Source organism: Engystomops pustulosus, chromosome 6 (genome assembly GCF_040894005.1).
Source record: "Engystomops pustulosus chromosome 6, aEngPut4.maternal, whole genome shotgun sequence".
In the NCBI taxonomy this organism is placed as follows: domain Eukaryota; kingdom Metazoa; phylum Chordata; class Amphibia; order Anura; family Leptodactylidae; genus Engystomops; species Engystomops pustulosus.
The window spans coordinates 98,369,816-98,393,598 of NC_092416.1; the positions used below are offsets into that span (position 1 = coordinate 98,369,816).

Consider the following 23,783-nt stretch of genomic DNA (forward strand, 5'->3'; position numbering starts at 1 on the left):
TTCTGCGCTTAGTGGCGCACATATCCATAGCAAAGGCCGAAGTGGCAAAATTCAGTAGGGGTTGGATTTCTATTAGGCACTAACTCAGTGTCATCTCATCTGGCATAGTAGTGTGCTTCCTTTGATACTTGGCTAGAAAATAGCCATAGGAGAATACAAACAGCTTCTTGAAGTCTACAGTAGCGTTCTATATATTTGATTTCTGGTTGATCTGCTGGTGGCTGTAGTTTCTGCAGTGCATGTACTTGCCAATGCTGAGCAATTTGTAGTGAGACTTGCGACCGCTGTGTTCTGCGCTTAGTGGCGCACATATCCATAGCAAAGGCCGAAGTGGCAAAATTCAGTAGGGGTTGGATTTCTATTAGGCACTAACTCAGTGTCATCTCATCTGGCATAGTAGTGTGCTTCCTTTGATACTTGGCTAGAAAATAGCCATAGCAATAGGATAGGATTGTTTGGTTTTAAAAACTCAAAAAAAAACAAAAAACACAAAAAAAAAAAAAAAACACAAAAAAACACAAAAAAAAACAAAAAGAAGTAAAAAAAAAAAAAAAGTTATAACTCTCATTTTAAAAATGTTTAACCCGAGGGCTAGGGGTAGAGGACGAGGGCGGGGACGTGGGCGTCCAACTACTGCAGGGGTCAGAGGCCGTGGTCCTGGGCGGGGTGAGACACCACCTGCTGATGAGGGAGCAGGGGAACGCCGCAGAGCTACACTCCCTAGGTTCATGTCTGAAGTTACTGGGACTCGTGGTAGAGCACTGTTGAGGCCAGAACAGTGCGAACAGGTGATGTCGTGGATTGCTGACAATGCTTCGAGCAATTTGTCCACCACCAGTCAGTCTTCCACGCAGTCCACCCATGTCACCGAAATCCCCACTCCTCCAGCTCCTGCACCTCAGCCTCCTCCCCCCCAGTCTGCCCCCTCCCAGGAAAATTTGGCATTTGAACCGGCATACTCTGAGGAACTGTTTTCTGGACCCTTCCCACAGTCACAAACCACTTGTCCGGTTGCTGCTGAGCAATTTTCCGATGCCCAGGTTTTCCACCAGTCACAGTCTGTGGGTGATGATGACCTTCTTGACGTAGTGGAAGTGTGTAAAGAGGTGTCCGACGATGAGGAGACACGGTTGTCAGACAGTGGGGAAGTTGTTGTCAGGGCAGGAAGTCCGAGGGGGGAGCAGACTGAGGGATCGGAGGATGATGAGGTGACAGACCCAAGCTGGGTTGAGAGGCCGGGTGAACACAGTGCTTCTGAGACGGAGGAGAGTCCTCGACCTGAACAGGTTGGAAGAGGCAGTGGTGGGGCCAGACGGAGAGGCAGGGCCAGAGCTGGTGCATCAGCGCCACTGTCAACTAGTGAAGCTCCCGTGGTGAGGGCTCTTGCGGCGAGGGCTAGATCTTCAGAAGTGTGGAGGTTCTTTAAGGAAACACCGGATGACCGACGGACTGTGGTGTGCAACATTTGCCAAACCAGGCTCAGCAGGGGTTCCACCACTACTAGCTTAACTACCACCAGTATGCGCAGGCATATGAATGCTAAGCACCCCACTCAGTGGCAACAAGCCCGTTCACCTCCGGCCGTGCACACCACTGCTCCTTCCCCTGTGTCAGCTGCTAGTCAGCCCCCTGCCCAGGACCCTGGCACAAAAACCCCATCGTCGCCTCCACGATCCTCCACAGCATCCACCAGCGTTCAGCTCTCCATACCCCAGACGCTGGAGCGGAAACGCAAATATAGTGCAACCCACCCGCACGCCCAAGCCCTTAATGTGCACATCTCCAGATTGCTTAGCCTGGAGATGCTGCCCTATAGGCTAGTAGAGACCGAGGCCTTTCGCAACCTCATGGCGGCGGCCGCCCCTCGGTATTCGGTCCCCAGCCGCCACTACTTTTCCCGATGTGCCGTCCCAGCCCTGCACCAGCACGTGTCAGACAACATCATCCGTGCCCTGACCAACGCCGTTTCTGACAAGGTCCACCTGACCACGGACACGTGGACGAGTGCTGCCGGGCAGGGCCACTATATATCGCTGACGGCACATTGGGTTAACTTGGTGGAGGCTGGGACCGAGTCTGACCCTGGGGCTGCTCATATACTGCCGACGCCGAGGATTGCGGGGCCTACCTCGGTCCAGGTGTTTCAGGCCTACTATGCCTCCTCCTCCTCCCACCCCTCCTCCACCTCCTCCTCCGAACTACCATCCGTGGACACGGCGCCATCAGTCGGTAGCTCTAGGCACAGCAGCAGTGCCGTCGCTAAGCGACAGCAGGCGGTGCTCAAACTGCTGAGCCTAGGCGACAAAAGGCACACCGCCCAAGAGCTATTACAGGGCATCACGGCGCAGACTGATCTGTGGCTGGCACCGCTGAACCTCAAGCCGGGAATGGTTGTGTGTGACAACGGCCGTAACCTGGTGACGGCTCTGCAACTCGGCAGACTGACACATGTGCCATGCCTGGCCCATGTGTTAAATCTGATAGTGCAGCGTTTCCTCAAGACATACCCCAATCTGTCTGATTTGCTCACGAAGGTGCGCCGCATCTGTGCGCATTTCAGGAAGTCCAGCCCAGATGCTGCCACTCTCAGGGCAGCGCAGCGCCGCCTCCAACTGCCCGCTCACCGACTGTTGTGCGACGTGCCCACGAGGTGGAATTCAACACTGACCATGTTATCCAGAGTTTACCAGCAGCGCAGAGCGATTGTAGACTGCCAGATGTCAACTTCCACCAGAACTGGTAGTCAGGTCAGTCAGCTTCCTCAAGTCTACAATGAGGAGTGGACGTGGATGTCTGATATCTGTCAGGTGCTGAGTAACTTTGAGGAGTCAACACAGATGGTCAGTGGCGATGCCGCCATCATCAGCCTCACCATCCCGCTGCTTGGCCTGTTGAAAAACTCTCTGGTCAGCATGAAGTCGGAAGCTTTGCGCTCGTCACAAGAGACGGGGGAAGAATATTCCCTTGTTGATAGCCAAAGCACCCTGAGGTCTGTTTCTCAGCGCATATCGGAGGAGGTGGAGGTGGAGGAGGATGAGGAGGAAGAGGAGGAGAATGTTGGCGAGACACAAGAGGGGACCATTGTTGAGTCCTTCACTGTTCAGCGTGTATGGGCAGAAGAAGAGGAGTTGGAGGAGTTGGAGGAGGAGGAAATGGACAGTCAGGCCAGTGAGGGGAGTGAATTCTTACGCGTTGGTACTCTGGCGCATATGGCAGATTTCATGCTAGGCTGCCTATCCCGTGACCCTCGCGTTCAAAGAATTTATTCCAGCACCGATTACTGGGTGTTCACTCTCCTGGACCCACGGTACAAGCAAAATCTTCCCACTCTCATCCCTGGAGAGGAAAGGAGTGTGAGAATGCATGAATACCAGCAGGCCCTGGTGCACAAGCTGAAACAGTATTTCCCTTCTGACAGCGCTAGCGGCAGAGTGCGTAGTTCTGCGGGACAAGTAGCGAGGGAGAGTAGGCGAGCAGGCAGCTTGTCCAGCACTGGCAAGGGTACGCTTTACAAGGCTTTTGCCAGCTTTATGTCACCCCAGCAAGACACTGTCACCTGTCCCCAGTCTCGGCAGAGTAGGGCTGATCTTTACAGAAAGATGGTGAGGGAGTACGTAGCTGACCATACCATCGTCCTAAATGATCACACAGCTCCCTACAACTACTGGGTTTCAAAGCTGGACATGTGGCACGAACTGGCGCTGTACGCCTTGGAGGTTCTTGCCTGCCCTGCCGCTAGCGTCTTGTCCGAGCGGGTTTTCAGTGCAGCTGGTGGCATCATCACCGATAAGCGTACACGCCTGTCGACTGACAGCGCTGACAGGCTGACGCTTATTAAAATGAATAAAGGCTGGATTTCTCAGAATTTCCAATCTCCACCAGGTGAAGGAAGCTCAACCTGAATAATTGATCCACTCCTCCTCCTCCTCCTCATTTTCCTCCTTCTCCTCCTCTTTGTACAGTAAAGCAGAGGAAAATGGCTATTTTTTGACAGGGCCCACTGGCTCTTGCTATAGTACTTCATGCATTTAATTTTTCTGGAGGGCCACCTACCCGGTCCTCTGTTTGAAACAATTTTTGGGACTGCCACATACAGGCACTCAATCTATTCCATTTTACTGGAGGGCCACCTACCTGCTCCTCTGGTTTGAAACATTTTTGGGACTGCCACATACAGGCACTCAATCTATTCCATTTTACTGCAGGGCCACCTACCTGCTCCTCTGGTTTGAACAATTTTTGGGACTGCCACATACAGGCACTCAATCTATTCCATTTTACTGGAGGGCCACCTACCTGCTCCTCTGGTTTGAAACATTTTTGGGACTGCCACATACAGGCACTCAATCTATTCCATTTTACTGCAGGGCCACCTACCTGCTCCTCTGGTTTGAACAATTTTTGGGACTGCCACATACAGGCACTCAATCTATTCCATTTTACTGGAGGGCCACCTACCTGCTCCTCTGGTTTGAAACATTTTTGGGACTGCCACATACAGGCACTCAATCTATTCCATTTTACTGCAGGGCCACCTACCTGCTCCTCTGGTTTGAACAATTTTTGGGACTGCCACATACAGGCACTCAATCTATTCCATTTTACTGGAGGGCCACCTACCTGCTCCTCTGGTTTGAAACATTTTTGGGACTGCCACATACAGGCACTCAATCTATTCCATTTTACTGCAGGGCCACCTACCTGCTCCTCTGGTTTGAACAATTTTTGGGACTGCCACATACAGGCACTCAATCTATTCCATTTTACTGCAGGGCCACCTACCTGCTCCTCTGGTTTGAACAATTTTTGGGACTGCCACATACAGGCACTCAATCTATTCCATTTTACTGGAGGGCCACCTACCTGCTCCTCTGGTTTGAAGAATTTTTGGGACTGCCACATACAGGCACTCAATCTATTCCATTTTACTGGAGGGCCACCTACCTGCTCCTCTGGTTTGAAACATTTTTGGGACTGCCACATACAGGCACTCAATCTATCCCATTTTACTGGAGGGCCACCTACCTGCTCCTCTGGTTTGAAAAATGTTTGGGACTGCCACATACAGGCACTATCCAAATTAAATTGTCTCCATAGCAGCCTCCACACGTTGTCTCCATTGCTACCTCCAAAAGTCGTCCATATAGCTGCCTCCATACATCGTCCCTTTATCAAACGAGGTGTGTCAGGCAGAAATTTGGGTTGTTTTCATGGATTCCACATCAAAGTTGTTAACTTTGTCGCCACCCTGCTGTGTTATCCACAAAATATACTGGCAAACTTTTACCATTTAGGGATATTATTTCAGCGCTTCTTGCGCATCTGTTTACATTCCCCTCACCCGGCATATCCTAAACTTATAAGAACGCTACTACACTTGATCTTATACAAAAGGTTCTTAGAAGTGCTGTTTGGGGAGTAGCCTAGAGACAGGGGCTTGGATTGGCGAAAGCTCGCCTGGCAGCGGAACGCCAGCTCCATGCGCATCATGCGCTTCTTGCGCATCTGTTTACATTCCCCTCACCCGCCATATCCCAAACTTATAAGAACGCTACTACACTTAACTTGGTGCAGGCTGGGACCGAGTCTGACCCTGGGGCTGGTCATATACTGCCGACGCAGAGAATTGCGGGGCCTACCTCGGTCCAGGTCTCAAAGGCCTACTATACCTCCTCCCACCCCTCCTCCACCTCCTCCTCCTCCGAATTACCATCCGTGGGCATGGCGCCATCAGTCGGTAGCTCTAGGCACAGCAGCAGTGCCGTCGCTAAGCGACAGCAGGCGGTGCTGAAACTGCTGAGCCTAGGCGATAAAAGGCACACCGCCCAAGAGCTATTACAGGGCATTCCACATCAAAGTTGTTAACTTTGTCGCCACCCTGCTGTGTAATCCACAAAATATACTTGCAAACTTTTACCATTTAGGGATATTATTTCAGCGCTTCTTGCGCATCTGTTTACATTCCCCTCACCCGCCATATCCTAAACTTATAAGAACGCTACTACACTTGATCTTATACAAAAGGTTCTTAGAAGTGCTGTTTGGGGAGTAGCCTATAGACAGGGGCTTGGATTGGCGAAAGCTCGCCTGGCAGCGGAGCGCCAGCTCCATGCCAAGATCCAACTAACATAGTTTTAACTGCAGCACCTTTAATCTACTACTAGTTCACTGCCTCCATACATGGTCCCCTTATCAAACGAGCTGTGTCAGGCAGAATTTTGGGTTGTTTTCATGGCTTCCATGTTAACTTTGTCGCCACCCTGCTGTGTAATCCACAAAATATACTGGCAAACTTTTATCATGTACCGATATTATTTGAGCGCTTCTTGCTCACCTCCTTTGGTTCCTCTCTGCCACCCATTGGTTTGAAGCCTGAGTCCATTTAGGGTATGTCGCCATGACACTCTCTAGCCTGCTGCCGCTGCCTCTGCATGCCGTCCCCTATAGTGTCAGGGTCAATTATTGGATGTTTTAGATGCTATCTAGCTTCATTCTGTCACTCTGTCATGGCCATGCTGTTGCCCATAATTTTGGCATAATGGTGCGATTAGGCAGCCTCAGAGGCATCCATGCATGCTGCCCCTGCTGTTTCCTGTCCATTTCCGTGGTGTTTCCATCCTTTTCTGAGGTTCCCAGGTGTTTGGCCAAGCTTCCCTGTGCAGAGCCTTGGTCCCCTTGAAAAATGCTCGAGTCTCCCATTGACTTCAATGGGGTTCGTTATTCGAGACGAGCACTCGAGCATCGGGAAAAGTTCGTCTCGAATAACGAGTACCCGAGCATTTTAGTGTTCGCTCATCTCTACTAGTAACCCATCAGACCAATTTTGTCATCAGAACATAAGTAAGAGGTCCACTTTTAATCCTATACAACACAGGGGCCATCATATTGAAACGTTCTTTTCTCTGATGGCCAATGAATTCGGGTGCAACCGGACGAAAAATGAGCTTTATACCCTCCAACATGGATGTGGCTCCAACATGGATGTAGTTATCTGCTCTGCTGACAAGGGGGTGGGGTGGATGTCCAGTACCAGGCAGACTACATAGCAGAAGCTATGCATATCTGGGGCGATCTGAACTATTACAAACCCCTCAAGTCGGATCCCACTTTATCCTTTTTAAATGAATATAAGGAAATGATCAAAGAAGCCTTTGAAGCTAAAATCATCAACAAGAAAGAACATGGTTTTTTGACAGTTAATCACCCTTCCCTCCCGATTTTTTTATCATCTTCTGAAGATCCATAAGGATCAAAGGATCATAAGGATCAAAAGAACCCCCCCCCCCCCCCGGTCGACCAATAATCTCAGGAATAGGATCCATGACATGTAATCTTTCACATTTCATTGACCTGTTCCTGCGACCGGTAGTGGTCGAACTCCCATCATACTTACGTGACTCCACCAGTCTGATCATGGATTTGGAGAACTTCAAAGCTATAAAGCTATAAGCGTTATATATAGATGACCTCTTCATTATTTGGCGAGGCAGTATGAATGAGGCGAGAAACTTCGTCATGATGCTCAATGATAATGATTGGGGTCTAAAATTCACTATGGATATCAACAGTGACAAAACAGTGTTCCTAGACTTGGACCTCAAAAAAGATGGGAATATAATATACACCTCTACCCATTTTAAAACTGTAGACAGCAATAGCTTCTTAGAGTATAGCAGTGTGCATCACCTCAAATGGTCGAGGAATGTGCCTTTCAGCCAGTTCCATCGCATCAGGAAGAATTGTACAGAACCAGAGGATTATGTCAAACAATCATCGATCCTTATAAAAAGATTCAAGGAGAAAAATAACTCAGGGAGACTAGTGAATACAAGCTTATCAGAAATATTTTAATACCTTCCAAGGAGAGTGCTTAAAATCAAATAAACAACCACAAGCAACTGCCTGCCCCTCAGCAAGATCTCTGAATTTCATTACCACCTTTGATAAAGGAAATTCCGAAATTAGGGCGATTTTAGCCAAACACTGGAATATCCTCTACTACTTGACATTCTTCCAAAACAGCCTGGTATAACTTTCAGAAAATTCACCTCAATCAAGAATACGACTGCCCCGAGTAGATTGAAGTCGAACAACACTCAGGATGTTTAGAAAATTCTACCTGGGGTGACCAAATGCCACCATAAATTATGCCTGCTGTAATATAATCAAACATTGGACAAAATATTTCACTTCCAACTCCACTGGGGAAACTTTTAACATAAGAAGCAAATTATCCTGTTCATCAAATTTTGTTGTCTACTTGGTGGATTGCACTTGCGGCAAACAATGTGTGGGCCATACTGTGCAACCCTTAAAAATGAGGATGAACGGACACCGATTTAAAACCAAGATCGGTTTTCTAAAACAAAGTCTTTCAAAGCACCTTACCATCAAGGTAATTCCAATTGAACAGGTCTCCCATGAACTGCCGGATGGGTACCCTAAACAAAAGGGAATCCTACTGGATCTATAAATTAAGTACATTAATTCTTTACGGTTTGAATGAGGTCACCCAAACTCGGCTTATACTCGAGTAAAAAATATATCAAAACTCACCTTTCTGGCTTCCCCACCTGCTGGCTATAAACAGGGGGCAGGGGGCTTGTTATATACTGGAGCAGGGGGCTAGCTATATACTGGGGGATATGGGCTGGCAGGCTATATACTGGGGGGCAGGTGCTGGCTATATCCTATGGGGCAGGGTCCGGCAGGCTATATACTGGGGAGACTGTGACCAATGCATTTCCCACCCTGAGCTTATACTGGAGCCAATAGGTTTTCCCAGGTTTTTGTGGTAAAATTAGGGTCTTGGCTTATACTTGGGTCGGATACACGAGTATATACAGTAATGGCGTAAACTTAGACAGTTTACTAGATTTTTAAAATTTATTATTTTATAAACTGTTCTAAATTACCTTTTATTGATCCCTGAAGTCATTCCATTGTTCGTAAAGACACATTTCTGTTTAGTAGATTGTTTTGTGTTTTTTTAACTCCTGGAAGACATATTTTCTTTTTTTTTTTTGTTATGAAATAACATACACATATTTGCTCAAATGTATTTAAATCTTGATTTTTCCTTTTTAAAACAGTAGTCCTGAAGTATGTAATATATTTACCAGTTCTCTTACACATAGACTAGAAAGATCTGTAATTCAGAAGCTTGGAAAAGGTGTTAGGGTGCTGGCAGACTTTTACACAAGATACTTGCAGAAGGCACAATGAACTGTCTTCTTAAATTTTAAGGCAAATATATTAAATATGTCATTTTGTTCAGCAGCTGAATTAGCAGAAGCTACCTACTTCTTCCTAAAATCCCCAGGGACATACTAATTTTACAAGTCACAATTCAGTTGCCAATTATCACTGTGATACTTTATATGGCCTGTCATCACTTCTGTCTGTCTTGTCAAAAGACCCTTTCCTACTGACATAATGACATCTACCCCTCAGCAGAACAATATATCACAGTAAACCTACTGTAATACTCTTTCTGTTCTTCCTGTGAGTTCTGTAGATCTTATCACTACCAGTACTGCTGAAACTATGAAAAACTTGTGACACTATTCGACGCATACTGAATGTGAGCATCAGATGATGAATGAAGGACATTAACTCAAGGAGTAAAAACAATCCTGAAGTTTAGTAGCAGAAAGTTAAAGTGTTATATCTGTTTGTAATTTTTGCATTAAAAAAGGTTTAATGTTGCCAGAGATGGGCAAAATTGCATCTTTTGCAGGTTAAGATTACATTTTCTTTGATATAATTTGGACTACACAATGCTTTCATCACCCTTTCAATTATGGTGTTTATGATATCATTTATGTCAGGCTCCAGGGGTAGTGAACCCATAGGGCCACCGTGACAATGACACAGGCCTACACCAGGGACCTGGTTGGACTTGCTGTGGCGGGGTCCCGCCAGATCATTTCAAAGGTGCGACTTTGTCCAGTGGCTGCCAAGGCGAGGTACAGAAACTAAAGGCATGTTCATGGTCAGGGACAGGCAGGAAGTCAAGACAGGCGGCAAAGGTTCAGGGTCAGAGGCAGAGCAGAAGGTCAGGGCATGTGGCGGAGGAGCGTAAACGGGAACATTTTCGGGGTCACAACGTGAAATCACACTAATCGTAAAGGTCATGGGAAACAAGCTTTTTTCTAAGGCTGTGAGGCACAAAGATCCAGCAGGGTGTGCAGGGAGAAGCTTGGTTAATAGAATTCTGGGTAAGGCGAGCACCAATAATGGCATGCTGACCCTTTTGTGAGGCCAGCTCGCTCCCTAGGACACAGGGAAGTGCGCACACGGCCTTGGACCCGGAAACAGGAAAGAGGAGGGGTAAGTCGTTGTGGAGTAGAGCGGGTGCAAACGGAGGGGCACGGGTAATGGCTTGCGGGACCACCCATAACACTTTATTTATTTTATATACAATACGTTTTTTTCTAGAAAAGAGTGTATGCATACAATTGAAAATACAAAAGCGCAAACAATGTTGCATCAATAACAGTATACATCAGGAAGATAAGAGGTCACGCTGTTTTTATGTTGACATTAAGTAGAGTTATCAGTCTGTAGCTGCCTGGTACGGTGGGGTCTTTACCCGGTTTAGTACGCTGATAGTGGTTCCCAGCGACTGGAGAGTGAATGGTGTAGTGTCAAAGGAAAGGCACACGGAGCTCTTGGGCAAATTTGTAGAAGGCAGGTGTGAAATCGTCAGGGCAAGGGCTGTTCCTCATTGGAGTTTCCAACATGGTGTATCTCGCTTTTGCTTAAGGGTTGTTCTAGGGATTCTACAGTCTCTTTAGATAGTGTAGGCAGTGCGGTATCAGCAATATATGAATCCACACGATCCGCTCACTGACGCCTGTCCATGTTCACATATTGAGTGTTAATATTGTACAAGTCCGCATAGAAAGAACGGAAAGAGGGAAGATCTCAAGAGGGTAATGTAGTTGTCCCACCCTGGGTCCAGATTTTAGGGATGTAAATCACCATACTGCGCGGATGTTAAAGTTGGGCTAAGGAGCGACCACATTTAACGGCATGGTCATAAAGATATTTAAAGAACTGTGCTCTATGCTGAAGGTCAGTCTGATCGAGTAAAGATTTTCCCTTTTCTCCATAAGTTCGTCCAGGACTTCATGATCTAACAATGTTTTATGGCGTATTTCTAAGACACTTATGGAGTGCAATAATGAGGTCATCTTGGCTGCCTTCTCTTTCTTTAAACTAGCGCCATGTTGGATAAAGACCCCTTTAAACTCTCCTCTAAGGGTTTCCCACGAAAAGGGAAGAGGTGAAGGGTCATCTGCATGCTCCTGCAAAAATCTCTCCACAGAGGTCCGCAACTCCACTGTACGTCACGAGTATGTCAAGAGGGTGCAACACCTTCTGTTTCAGCAAAGTCAATCTGAAGAGATCCAGAAGGATTTGTACCTGAGATCCTTTGAAGTGTATTTCTCCCAGGTCCCTGTGCCATTCATAATTAACATTTAAAGCTGGTACTGATGAACTCTGCAAATGATGTTTAGTGGTCTGTTTCGATCTTGAGGTCTGGGGTCTAGGACCTTTCCTGCTCACTGTGCTGTCTAAGTCTCTGATCTCTAGCCCAATCACCATTTAGCCTAGTGTTCTGAAATTACATATATGTTCCGCCTACCTTTATATTCACTGCTGGTTTAAGAACCAGCAGCTCTATACCTTCCGTGATATCTGTATACATGATTTCTGATTTGTTTATTTTGGCTTATTTTTCTATGTGCTGCCTTTTCTGTTGTGACCGAGCTCTGTCAACTCCTTTTATTTATTTGTTTGTATTGTTTGGTCATGTTTTGCACAGTTGTATATGAGCAGATTGTCTTCCAGTTGTCCTGTATGTGAGGCAAGCAGGGCCTTTGGTAGGTTCAGTGTTATCCTGCATCATGATTTTAAGGAGGCTTTCTTACTAGGTAGCTAAGAGGAAATGCTTTTCTTATCCTATCTTGAAAAATGTATTTGAATATTTCCCAGAATCCCCAAATGTATGATCAATGGCTATTAGTCTCCAAATTTCTGCAAGGTGGGCTTTATTAGCAACATTTTAGTAAGGCGAGATCTTACTTCTCCAACCCAGTCAAAAGCCTCTCACTCTGCTAAACTAGCTCTCTACACTGTACTATAGAGATGCAAACAGAATGAAACTGCGCTGTTTACTACATCTCCTCACCTTCTTCACACTCCCCTACCCATTTTACTTCACGTAATTGAAATAGCATGTGTTTTTGGAAGGGTGCATTGATTGAGCTTGTGTGAAAAATAATGCTTTTCACATTGAAAATGTAATTGTTTTGATCTTTCTGAAAAAGTCATGATTGATGGTAAGGGGACTGCCTTATATGGTAGCTAAGAGGTGATGTTTTCCTTATCCCATCCTGGAAAACATAAATGTATTCTCACATATGGAAACAGAGATTCCTAATTGACATCTGTGGGAGCCACTTACAGGCTATCAGTTGTCTTGGCAACTGATTAGCGCCCTCTGAATTGCAGCACCCATTTGTCGTGCTGATTAAAGGTGTTGTCCACTTATATAATATATAAAAAAGGAAGAAATTTATATAGAAAGTATATTGGAAAATTGACAACATTTTATTACGTGAACAATATCAATTATTTGCTAAAAGTGGACACCCCTTTAATGACCTTGTGACTTTACAGGTTAACTTTTGCAATCAATGCCATCACCAGTCCTGGCAGTTAACAGCAGGTGTCAGCTGTATAATGGAAATGAAACCAACCATGTTTGGAAAGGGTTCAGTCTGTTTCCCTTTCTAAAAATATTGGGGTACAAAATTCTCATCACCATGGACCATGAACAAATGCTTTGAAACCCCTGTAAGGTTAAAAAGCCCCCTAAAGCATAAATTCTTTGATATGTGTAGTCTCCAAAATGTTGTCCCCTGTTCCTGGATCTCAGAAGCTCTGTAAATTGGACATAACATCTGCAATCTGTTCCAGAAAAATCCTTACTTCAAAAGCCAATTTGTGCACCTTACCATCTGAGACTCTGTGGGTGCCCTATAGCAGTTTCTGACTATGATTGGCCAACTTAATAAATTACAGATAATTCAGAGCAGCACTTGCAGTAAACAATGGATGAAGGCCTTCTGAAGGTTTGACCAAACCATCTTGTCGTTGAGAACAATAGAATACAATGAAGCAGCACTACTTTAGCTTAAAAAAAAAATTCCTTGAGCAGTGCTGCTTCATTGTATTTTATTGTTCTGGTGGGGTTAATATGTTAACTTACTACCCTTACTAAGTTTTTTTGATTGGTATGGTTTCCAAAATATGGTTCTTTTGTGGGGGATTGCCATTGGTCTGGTTCCTTGGCTCTGCAGATTTCCATCAAAATCTACCCTCCTTAAATAACAATGGCTCCTCTTCTTTCTCCACTATGTCAAAAAAATGTATATTTGATGTAGAATTGTCCATCATGAAGGTTGACCTTAGATTTGTAGCATCCTGGTAAAATAAAATATCATTTAAAAACTAAAGCCAACACAAAGCAGACATATACTAAATGTTAGTTACTAACGTGGATGGACTGATCATGGGTGTTGACTGCAGTTGTCTTCTCTTCTTTCTTGCACATGCTGCATCCCTAGGTCTCAAAGATTGAACACACTTATCCTCTCATACAGTCAGCATCCCTCTATCTTTCTCCTCACAACCAACATCCCCATGTCCTCCCCCTTACACAGCCTGCATGTCCTAGACCTCCTTCTTACACAGACCACAACCTAAATTATGCTCGAGGGTTTGTCACATTGCAGGACATTGCTACTCAGGACATATAGATTTACTGTGCATATTGTATTTTTCTTTTGGACATCATGGCCTGCGATGATGTCAGCTAAGCTCTTGGTGGATTATTTAACTAGACACTTAATTTGGTAGGTACCCTCATCTAACTTTCATCCTGGCACTGATAAGCCCTAACTGCCTTGGCCTGTCTGCGCTAACATCCACCATATGAGTACCTGGGCAGTTCTCCTGGCTGTTAGATATTTCCTAAATATATGTTCTCTGCTAGAGCCAATTCTGACACTGGCATCCTTTCATCATCATTGATGGCATAGAAACCCATACCCATACTACTCCGTCAGACTTCTTTAAAATAATTGCAGTACCATATACAGACTGTAAACAGATGTAGTATTATTTTCAATGGACAATTTTCAATGGCTTGTCTGCATTCTTCCTGAAGCAATATATGCTATAATACAATTGTTTTAAGTAAAACATAATCCTTTAGGCGATAACCACGGCTATACAATTGAGGTTCTTTTTGTTTTGCAGAGCGGAGATGCGTGCACTGGAAAGAGAAAGGGATGAACTACTGAAGGATTTGAGGATATCAGAGAGTCGAAGTAACCAATCCAGAGACCAGGACCATCAAGAAAAATTGCATTCCTTGTTAGAACAGAAGGATGAATTGGATGAGCATATAGCCACTGAGAAGCATCAAATTGCTGATCTGGATCAAGAGGTATACAAATTTGGTTATAGTAAGATTGAATGAGCCATAAATCCACCCAGTTCATCTTATTCTCTCCCAATGCTAGTCCAACAAAAAGTAAAATTCTAAATGAGCAAAATTCTATATAAGGGTAAATTATTCCTTTTAAACTAAACATATTTCAGTTATACTACATTTATTAACTAACCAATAATCTTTTGTTATTTAACTGCAATATTATTGAACAAGTATCCAGGAGCGTAACGATCCCCCTGCGACAGCAACTTGGCCCACAGAGCAAAAAAGGCCTACAGTAGTTTCCGTTTATCACCTGCTCCAAGCTTCCTACAGAGAGCGCATAGGCCAGGTGCAGGAGTAATGGATCTTAGCTCCTGCACTGCAGTATACATTTTCCTTTAGGCAGGGCCAGGGTGTGCAACTAACCTGCACCTGCTGTGAGCCAAGCATGCAGGCTGTCTGCACTGACACTGAGGATTCAGATGTTGGTGCTTCCTCCCCTTCCTCCACTCCTGGCCTCCCCACCAAGACTCTTCTCTTACAGGAAATGGCAGATATACGGGACGGAGAGAGGAGGAGGGTGCAGGGACACTGTGATTCCCTGTGCTCTCCAGCTGCTTCTCCTCTAATGCTGTCCCCAACCGCTAAAGACCTGTCTGACATGTAAGTTGTGTTATATTAATGTATGGTGTACATATAGTATTTACATGAGTATACTGTATTTGCATAATGCATATGTTTATATCTAAATTGTGTGTATTGTATGTGTTCATGTGTATATTAATGTGCTTTAGAAGTTCATGTGTATAATGTATATGCTGTATATGTACATGTGTATAAAGTATATGCTTTATGTTTTTATGTGTATGCTGTGGAAATTGTGTGTACAGTGTGTTAATATGCTTAGATTTATATTTTATTTTGTATGTATGGGTATATGAATATACTGTGTTAGTAATCCAAAATGTATTGTTGCAAAAGGGAGCTTCAGGGTGCAGTCACACAATGGGGGACATTTACTAAGGGCCCGATTCGCGTTTTCCCGACGTGTTACCCGAATTTTTTTCGATTTGCGCCGATTTCCACGGGATTTTGCCGCGCGCGATCGGATTGTGGTGCAACGGCGCTGGCATGCATGCAACGCAAATCGGGGGGCGTGGTCGAACGAAAACCCGACGGATTCGGAAAAACCACCGCATTTAAAACAAAAATCTGTCGCGGAGCTTGCACTTACCTTCACCCAGCGCATTCCGATGCTTTTCAGCGCAGCAGCGCCACCTGGTGGACGGCGGAGGAACTATCTTCATAAATCCCGGCCGGACCCGAATCCAGCGCAGAGAACGCGCCGTTGGATCTCGAATGGACCGGGTAAGTAAATCTGCCCCATTGTGTTTGCATTACGTTTAGAAACGCAGTGCAAGCGCACTGAGGTGGGGCACATATGCGTTTAGAAGGAAAAAGCATTCTGTGTACGTATTGCATTGTTTACGTTTTATGTTGTACACATATGGGCTTTGATGTCGCTTCTAAATGGAATCAAAGCTGTACACCCTCAGGCTCTATCCACATATCCACATGATGGTGTTTTAGGACATGTTTTTTTTCCCTATAGCTAGCACACATCCCCATTTACAACTGGTATTTTTTTCTTAAATCACGTTCACACGGTGTATTTTTATTGCATTTTGAAATGTTGAGGTTCCATTGCTTTGCCATGACGTTTAGCAAACACAATGGAAACGTAATGTTAGATCAGTATGTGATCACGGTTGGAGCCTTTAGAATACGTCTCAAAAGGTAATTAAAATGCATTGTGTGAAGGCAGTCATTTTGTTTCAGTAATGTTGTTCACAGGTAGGGGGAGGGGGGCCCTGTTAGAAATTTTGCCCTTGGGCCCAGATGACTATAGTTATGCCCAGGGGCGTCATTAGGTCAAAAGATCCGGGGCCCGTGCCCCGGATCTTTTGATCTGTGCCCCGGATGTCTCGGTGCAGGATCACTTTCTGTGGTGTTCCCTGCCTCCTGTCACTTCGGTGCTTCTTTTTCTTGTAACTCTAGGTGTGCCTGGACAGAGATAAACTCTTTCCTCTGCCCGGGACACAGGACACGCCCCCAGCTCGTCCACCTTCTCTAACAAGCCTGGTTAACCACTTACTGTCTGTGGATCAGTCTGACATTGTGCAGGATATTAGACGTGCCGGCAGAAAGTTGATAGATTATCTCTTCACCTATCAGCCCTTCCTGACAAGGAGTGTGATAGCAGCTCTCCACATGGAGGAGGAGGGAGGATTCCTGCTGCTATTATATCAGCCCTGCTAGCCACCTTCTACAACAGAAAGCCTGACACTTACAGCTATCCTCCATTACACATAGTAAGTTATGTGAGGATGATCATACTGTAGTTGTTGTACACACCTGATGTATATTTCTATCTATGTGTTTCTGGTTATCTACATTAATAGAGTGTGCATGAGGAGAATTACTTATTCGCTGACATCAGCGAGTGAGCCAATGTGACTAGTCAGAGATGGGCACCACATCATATCCTCTAACACCCTGTTCACGTTGTGGTGTACTGTGCCTCGCGCACAATACAAGTCTATGGGGCACATTTTTATTTGATCATCTGATGGTGTCCAGGCACTCGCTGGATCTATCAGAAGGCTCCAGCCTCTAGAAAAATCATAACTGGACCTGAGATGTGCTGCGGCACTGGGGCACTTGTACAACAGGTCTGACCTGGCATACAATCGTGCCCTAGACTGTGCCTGAACAGGTGGAGGACAGTAACACCCAGCACGGGCCCACTGCATTGCCTGGCAGCCTCCCTGCCCAACCAGCACAGTTAGCAGAGTAGGTGCAATGCCCGGCTTTGTGCTGGGAATTTCAATGAAATCTTTTATCTGTTTGCAGGTGTTCAAACCATGATAAATTCCCCTTATCTGTGCTATGAGTTTGACAGTTTGTGTTGCTAACACACAGCACACATATACAGTTGTGCGTGTGAAGCCTTAGGTTACATTGACACGATGTGTGCCCACCGTACCATATTCACAGCGGGCACACGTTGGCGTCGGGGAGAGGATGGAGTCTTTAGTGTGGGAACATTGACACACATTTACTAAGGGCCGTGCGCCGATTTTCTTTCAGATTTTGCAAGTTCTTTTCAGTGCCAACTGCTTGCATAAGTATTTAAAAAGTATCTGAGACACATGTGTGGCGCAGGCTGCACTATACCCAAAGTGAATAAAATTTCTGCACTGATATGGGCGTTCCAGTGCTCGTTCGGACCTTGCACCACTTTTATCATGCAAAGTCCTACAGAAATGTGCTGCACTCCCCATGTTAAAGCTGCACCAAAAAAAATGCATATAATGCCCACTGCACTGTTATTAGTAATTGTGCCCCATTATTCACTCTGAGCTTTAGTGAATGTGGGGGTATTATTCAGTGTGGAAGGGTAGGGGGCACATTGAGGGCACTTTTGTGGGCAGCATTTTATGGGTATTACTAGGTGTGTGGTTTCTTACAGTCTGCTTTTTTTAGGAAGTGGGCCACATTTAGGTGACAAGTGTAGATGTTTCATTGAGGGGCATTATAAGGTGGAGAGGATATATATACGGGATGTCATAGATACATGATAGGTGCAGATTCCTCAGGACCATCTCTAAAACAGGGGTCTTATGTGCATTGTGCGGCCAGGCGAAATGAAAAGTCAATTTGCTCTGCTTTTTTCATAACCACCATAGACTTGACTGGAAAGTGACCATGCATGCATGTAAAACTCTGCATTCTGCAGATCCCAAAGTTGTTGTATCTTTGACATATTCTATGGATAATAGTAAATTTGCGGCCGCATGTACGTCCCCATAGACGGCAATAGCGGCACTGCGGGGATACATGTGTGGCACCGATCCGGCCCGCACACCGCAAAAAGATAGAGCATGCTCTATCTTTTGGCGTGTGTGCGGCCGTGCGCCGCTATTCTCTATGGAGGGAGGAGGGGTCGCCTCCTCCTCCTCTCCAGCACACGCGGGCATACCGCATGTGAATGGACCCTAAATAATATGTACTGTTCTTTGTAGCATAGGCACATGTGGGCGGAGGGTATGTAGAGGAGTTATCACTACTGAGAATTCAGGGTGCGTTCACACGTTGCAGTTAAAACTGCATGGCAATCAGCTTTGAGGTGGTTTTAGATGCAGTTTTGTCAATTGAACAGTTGAAAGACATGAACTGAACGAGTGAATTTGATGTTGAAGGGAAAACCTGCTCCACAAATGTAATTCACTCGTTCAGTTCATGTCTTTCACCTGTTCAATTGACAAAACTGCACCTAAAACCACCTCAAAGCTGATTGCCATGCAGTTTTAACTGCAACGTGTGAACGCACCCTCAGGGCGCGTTCACACGTTCCGCTATCGTCGCGTTCATAACGTGACGCTAGCGCACAGTGGGCAGGGCTCGGGCCGATGGCATATGCGTTTCCCCGGAAACGCATGTGCTTAATAACCCGATCGCATGCGTTTCTCTGGAAACGCATATGCGATCGCCCCAAACTCCGCCCCCTGTGCGCTAGCGTCGCGTTATGAACGCGGCGCTAGCGGGACGTGTGAACGCGCCCTCAATTTTTATGCATTGGGGCTCGTGCCCTGAATCTTTTACGACCCTAGCAACGCCCCTGGTTATGCCACTGATCTAAGCTTTATTTTAGGGGAATTCATCAGAAATTCTGAACATGCAAAATGATAGACAGTGTTAGGAAGCAGCTCTTGAGAGTTGTGTAATATTTTAAACCTGAGGCACAAATTGCACTTTCTATTGGCACCTTTTTAATAGTATATGCCATGTATTGGAAAGCTAAAAGAAATTTTGAAATTGTTAAAAAAGTGGTAAAAATGGCAAAAAATGCAGTTGCTACAGTTTTCACTGTGTGGTCCAGATGACACATCTCTTTTATCCCTTTGATCAGTGCAATAAATTCAAAAACAATATTTGGACTACTGTATGACCTTTTGATCACTCTTTATTCAAATTTTACTCAGCCAAAATGTGTGAAAAGTGTCAATTTGGACACAGGCTCACAGCTGTCATGGCAAGTGATCACCGCCCTCTGATGACATATTAAGGAATGCCAATCATTGGGCAAAATGCTGGCGCCCATGTGTGGCACTGAATAAGTTCTATAGTTGAGTTTGACCTTGGCATTTTACAAGTTATCTATCATAATCAGTGCCAGTACCAATCACTGTTTATAGAAAGGGCTTCGTCCATTTCATCTTTTAACCCCTCTTAAAATAAAAATATTGGGGTTGAAAATTTTCATCATCACGAACCATGAACAAATGCTTTGAAACCCCAGTTAGGTTGAAGCACTCAGCAATCTGTTTCAACAAAATCTTTCCCCTGAAAGACAATTGGTGCCCGTCAGGATCAGGGACTTACGCTCAGGAAAAAAAGACAACTTTCTATGGTGACACTTTCACCTAAGTAAGATTCTAATATGTCCCCTAGCTCCCTTGCCTCTGATTGTATGAACAAGAGGCTGGAGGAGACATGAAGTGCAACAAGACTGAAGCGCAATAATTAATATCCAGGGTTGTAGAAAAAAGTAGAGTGCTCACTTTAAGTTATACGGTATAAGACACATCAGATATATAATCGGATTGGAGGAGCAGCAAGTCGTGGAATAGGAAAGCCCGAGGTGTAGACGTCCTCATAGTTTTGAGGTATATGCAAGTAGGAATATTCCAAACAGGGCGCGTCTTCCAATATGACCTATTTCCTGCACCCACCGTTTGTTTGTATAAAAGGGTAGCATGTAAGGATTTTTGCAATCTACTATACTTTATATTTTTTATCATAATTTTTAAACCTGACGAAGGCACTGGTACACTGCAGAAACGCGTTGTTTGTACATTTTATGATTCTACAAATAAATTGAACTGGAAAGGTTGGGTTTGAACTTACCTTTGTGGCTGGGTGCCAGCATTTTGGGGAGAAAGTAGTTTTCCAATGCTGTCATCTGTTGCGGCAATCCTTCCTAAAATGGTGGCACACAGCACCAGCTGTCGGATACATCAAGAGGCCGAAGCCTCAAAGGAGTGGATACATCAAGAGGCTAAAGTCTTGAAGAGGTTGCAGGGCTATCATATATTTGCGCACAAGTGCCTGCATATAATAAATACTTCCCCATATCCCTAAACAACTCGAAAGAATCACAATAGAAATCAGATGCAGCTAATGCAGAGCCAGGATAAACTGAGGAGAATAACAAAGTAACTTCAACACATTAACACTTTCTGGAGCACAAATTATCATTCAGTTGCCAGAAAGTTGAAAGTGAGATAGAGCAGAAGCTACGCCTGACTTCCCTGACACAGCCAGAAACAATGGTAACCCACCAGTAAAGGTGACTCAATATGAGCATTTAAACCACATTGAAATAAAATGTATTGCCAAAACATAATTTTTTCCGTTTTGTAAATTACTTTTGGTTTGTAAAATAAAGTTTGTAATGAAACTTTATGTAGTTATATGTCTGTTTTTAGATAAAAGCTCTGGAAAAGAAAATTTCTAATCAGAGGAAGCAAGTTAGAGGATCATCCATATCTGCAAAACAGAGCACTCAGACTCAAAAAAATATTAAGGTGATGGAGAATCGCTTGGACCGGGTAAGTGATATGTAGTAGTTATTTCAAATCCACATACATAAAGAATGTTTTTCAGCTCCCTTGTATTAGCAGCCTTATCTATCCAGTTCACTTGTTGTCAACATGATGCTTCTTCATTCAAACAAGTTAAAACACAATGTACATGTAACTTTGGCTGTGATTTTTTAATTATAATGTGTTTTCCTTGTGACTTCCTAGTCTATATACTTCCCTATGTCACTCCTGACTGTTTTAATTGAATTACTGGGTGGGTTAATCACGCCTGAACTGGGAATCAGACATCCCATAGACAGTTAATTTGCTGTCTCCTTAGTGCTTGCTATGAGTCTTTTTTCTGGAGCTTATTGGTATATGCTCTATTGCTATTATTGTTCTGTTTTTTTGCTGATCATTGCTTTTCCTTTTCCGAGAAGTTCTTTTTGTTTACACCCATATCTGTACAAACGTTCTATTATGTTTTATTTTGTCCTGTCTTGTTTAGGACAGGAAGAGAACAGTAGGGAAAGCTGGTTGAGTTTATTATAACTTTTTCCCTGCATTACAGTTCATCAATAAATCAATTCATCTTTGAAAAGCATTTCTGGAGCTCATGGCATCCTTACTCATGGCTACAGTTAGTCAAACATTTGTACAATGTATATACGAACATCTCCCCTTATTAATTGTTCACTGTGATCCCTATAAGGGTTTATTTTACTATCCTTGAGGCTCAAAAAAAAGAGGCATACCTCTGTACCCAGTATTGGATGTATTGAAAGTCCATAGTGAATCAGTCACATGATTTGACTTGTGACTGGTTGAGGTTTATGATCAGATGACCTAATGGTGTATGTGATAGAAAAGGTTTAGACAACATGTTTAGATCATAAGATCAAAGCACGGTTAAGTATAAGTATCTTGATTAAAATATAAAATGATTGTATCTCCTTTTTTCAGTTCTGTTGTTTCCTTGGTAATGAACCATAGTGTGGATGTACAAAATTTGATCAAGGATGAAGTTTTAGACCAATAACCCTCAAAATACTCTCTGAATGGGGAAGGGGGAAGAGGGCACAAACAGTGGTATAGCTAGGAAATGATTGGGCCCCATAGCTGAGTTTTGGCGGGGACCCCCTCTCCCCACAGGTTTTTCATAGGGATTTCCATTATCCTTTTCTATTATGGAAGAGAATAATGGACACCAGCAGTAGATGGAAGCTTTGAAAAACATTTCTTTACATCGTGCTACTGTATTAATAGCTGTAAAAATAATGACGATTGCTGCACATGTCTTTCTGTTATATATAACAGTAGATTATAGCATCCAGTTTCAAAATCTATTAAAAAAGGTGGTAGGGGAGAAACTTCCATCCATTGCTGGACTCCATAATGGAAGAAGATAATGGTAACTAGAGATGAGCGAACATACTCGTCCGAGCTTGATGCTCGTTCGAGCATTAGCGTACTCGAAACTGCTCGTTGCTCGGACGAATACTTCGCCCGCTCGAGAAAATGGCAGCTCCCGCCGTTTTGCTTTTTGGCGGCCAGAAACAGAGCCAATCACAAGCCAGGAGACTCTGCACTCCACCCAGCATGACGTGGTACCCTTACACGTCGATAGCAGTGGTTGGCTGGCCAGATCAGGTGACCCTGGGATAGACTAGCCGCTGCCCGCGCTGCTCGGATCATTCTGTGTCTGGATGCCGCTAGGGAGAGAGCTGCTGCTGGTCAGGGAAAGCGTTAGGGTGTTCTATTAGAATAGTGTTAGGCAGGAGTGATTCAACAAGAACCCAACAGCCCTTCTTAGGGCTACAATAACGTTATACTTTTTTTTTTTTTGTTTGCTTGTGGCTGGGCTTGCTGGCACTAGTAGTGCAGCTAGTACCATATTGTGAGGAATTTGCAGGGGGACTTGCTACCGTTGTGTTTAGCTCTTAGTGACACACATATCCACCTCAAACACCAAAGTGGGAAAATTTATTAGGGGTTTGATTTCAATTAGGCACAGTCTGCCAGTTTCTTTTTATTTTACGTTTATTTTTCATAACTCAGCGTCATCTCATCAGTGTGCTTTCATACTTGGCTAGAAAATAGCCAAAGGAGAATCCAAACGGCTTACTTACGCCTACAATAGCGTTATATATATTTTATTTCTGGTTGATCTGCTGGTGGCTGTCCTTGCTGCAGTGCATATACTAGCCAATTGTGAGGAATTTGGAGTGAGACTTGCGACCGCTGTGTTTAGCGCTTAGTGACGCACATATCCATCGCAAAGACCGAAGTGGGAAAATTTATTAGGGGTTGGATTTCAATTAGGCACAGTCTGGCAGTTTCTTTTTATTTTACGTTTATTTTTTCATAACTCAGCGTCATCTCATCAGTGTGCTGTCATACTTGGTTAGAAAATAGCCAAAGGAGAATCCAAACGGCTTACTTACGCCTACAATAGCGTTATATATATTTTATTTCTGGTTGATCTGCTGGTGGCTGTCCTTGCTGCAGTGCATATACTAGCCAATTGTGAGGAATTTGGAGTGAGACTTGCGACCGCTGTGTTTAGCGCTTAGTGACGCACATATCCATCGCAAAGACCGAAGTGGGAAAATTTATTAGGGGTT

General features: G+C 44.5%; 1 protein-coding gene across 1 annotated transcript in view; it reads left to right on the plus strand.

Annotated features, from left to right (window-relative positions):
- ODAD1 (outer dynein arm docking complex subunit 1) overlaps nt 1-23,783 on the plus strand; it is a 152,983-nt gene that overhangs the window by 29,760 nt on the left and 99,440 nt on the right. The window contains exons 4-5 of the mRNA XM_072110462.1: nt 14,335-14,524; nt 21,064-21,186. Coding sequence (XP_071966563.1) covers nt 14,335-14,524; nt 21,064-21,186 — 313 coding nt within the window. The remainder of the gene's footprint in view (nt 1-14,334; nt 14,525-21,063; nt 21,187-23,783) is intronic.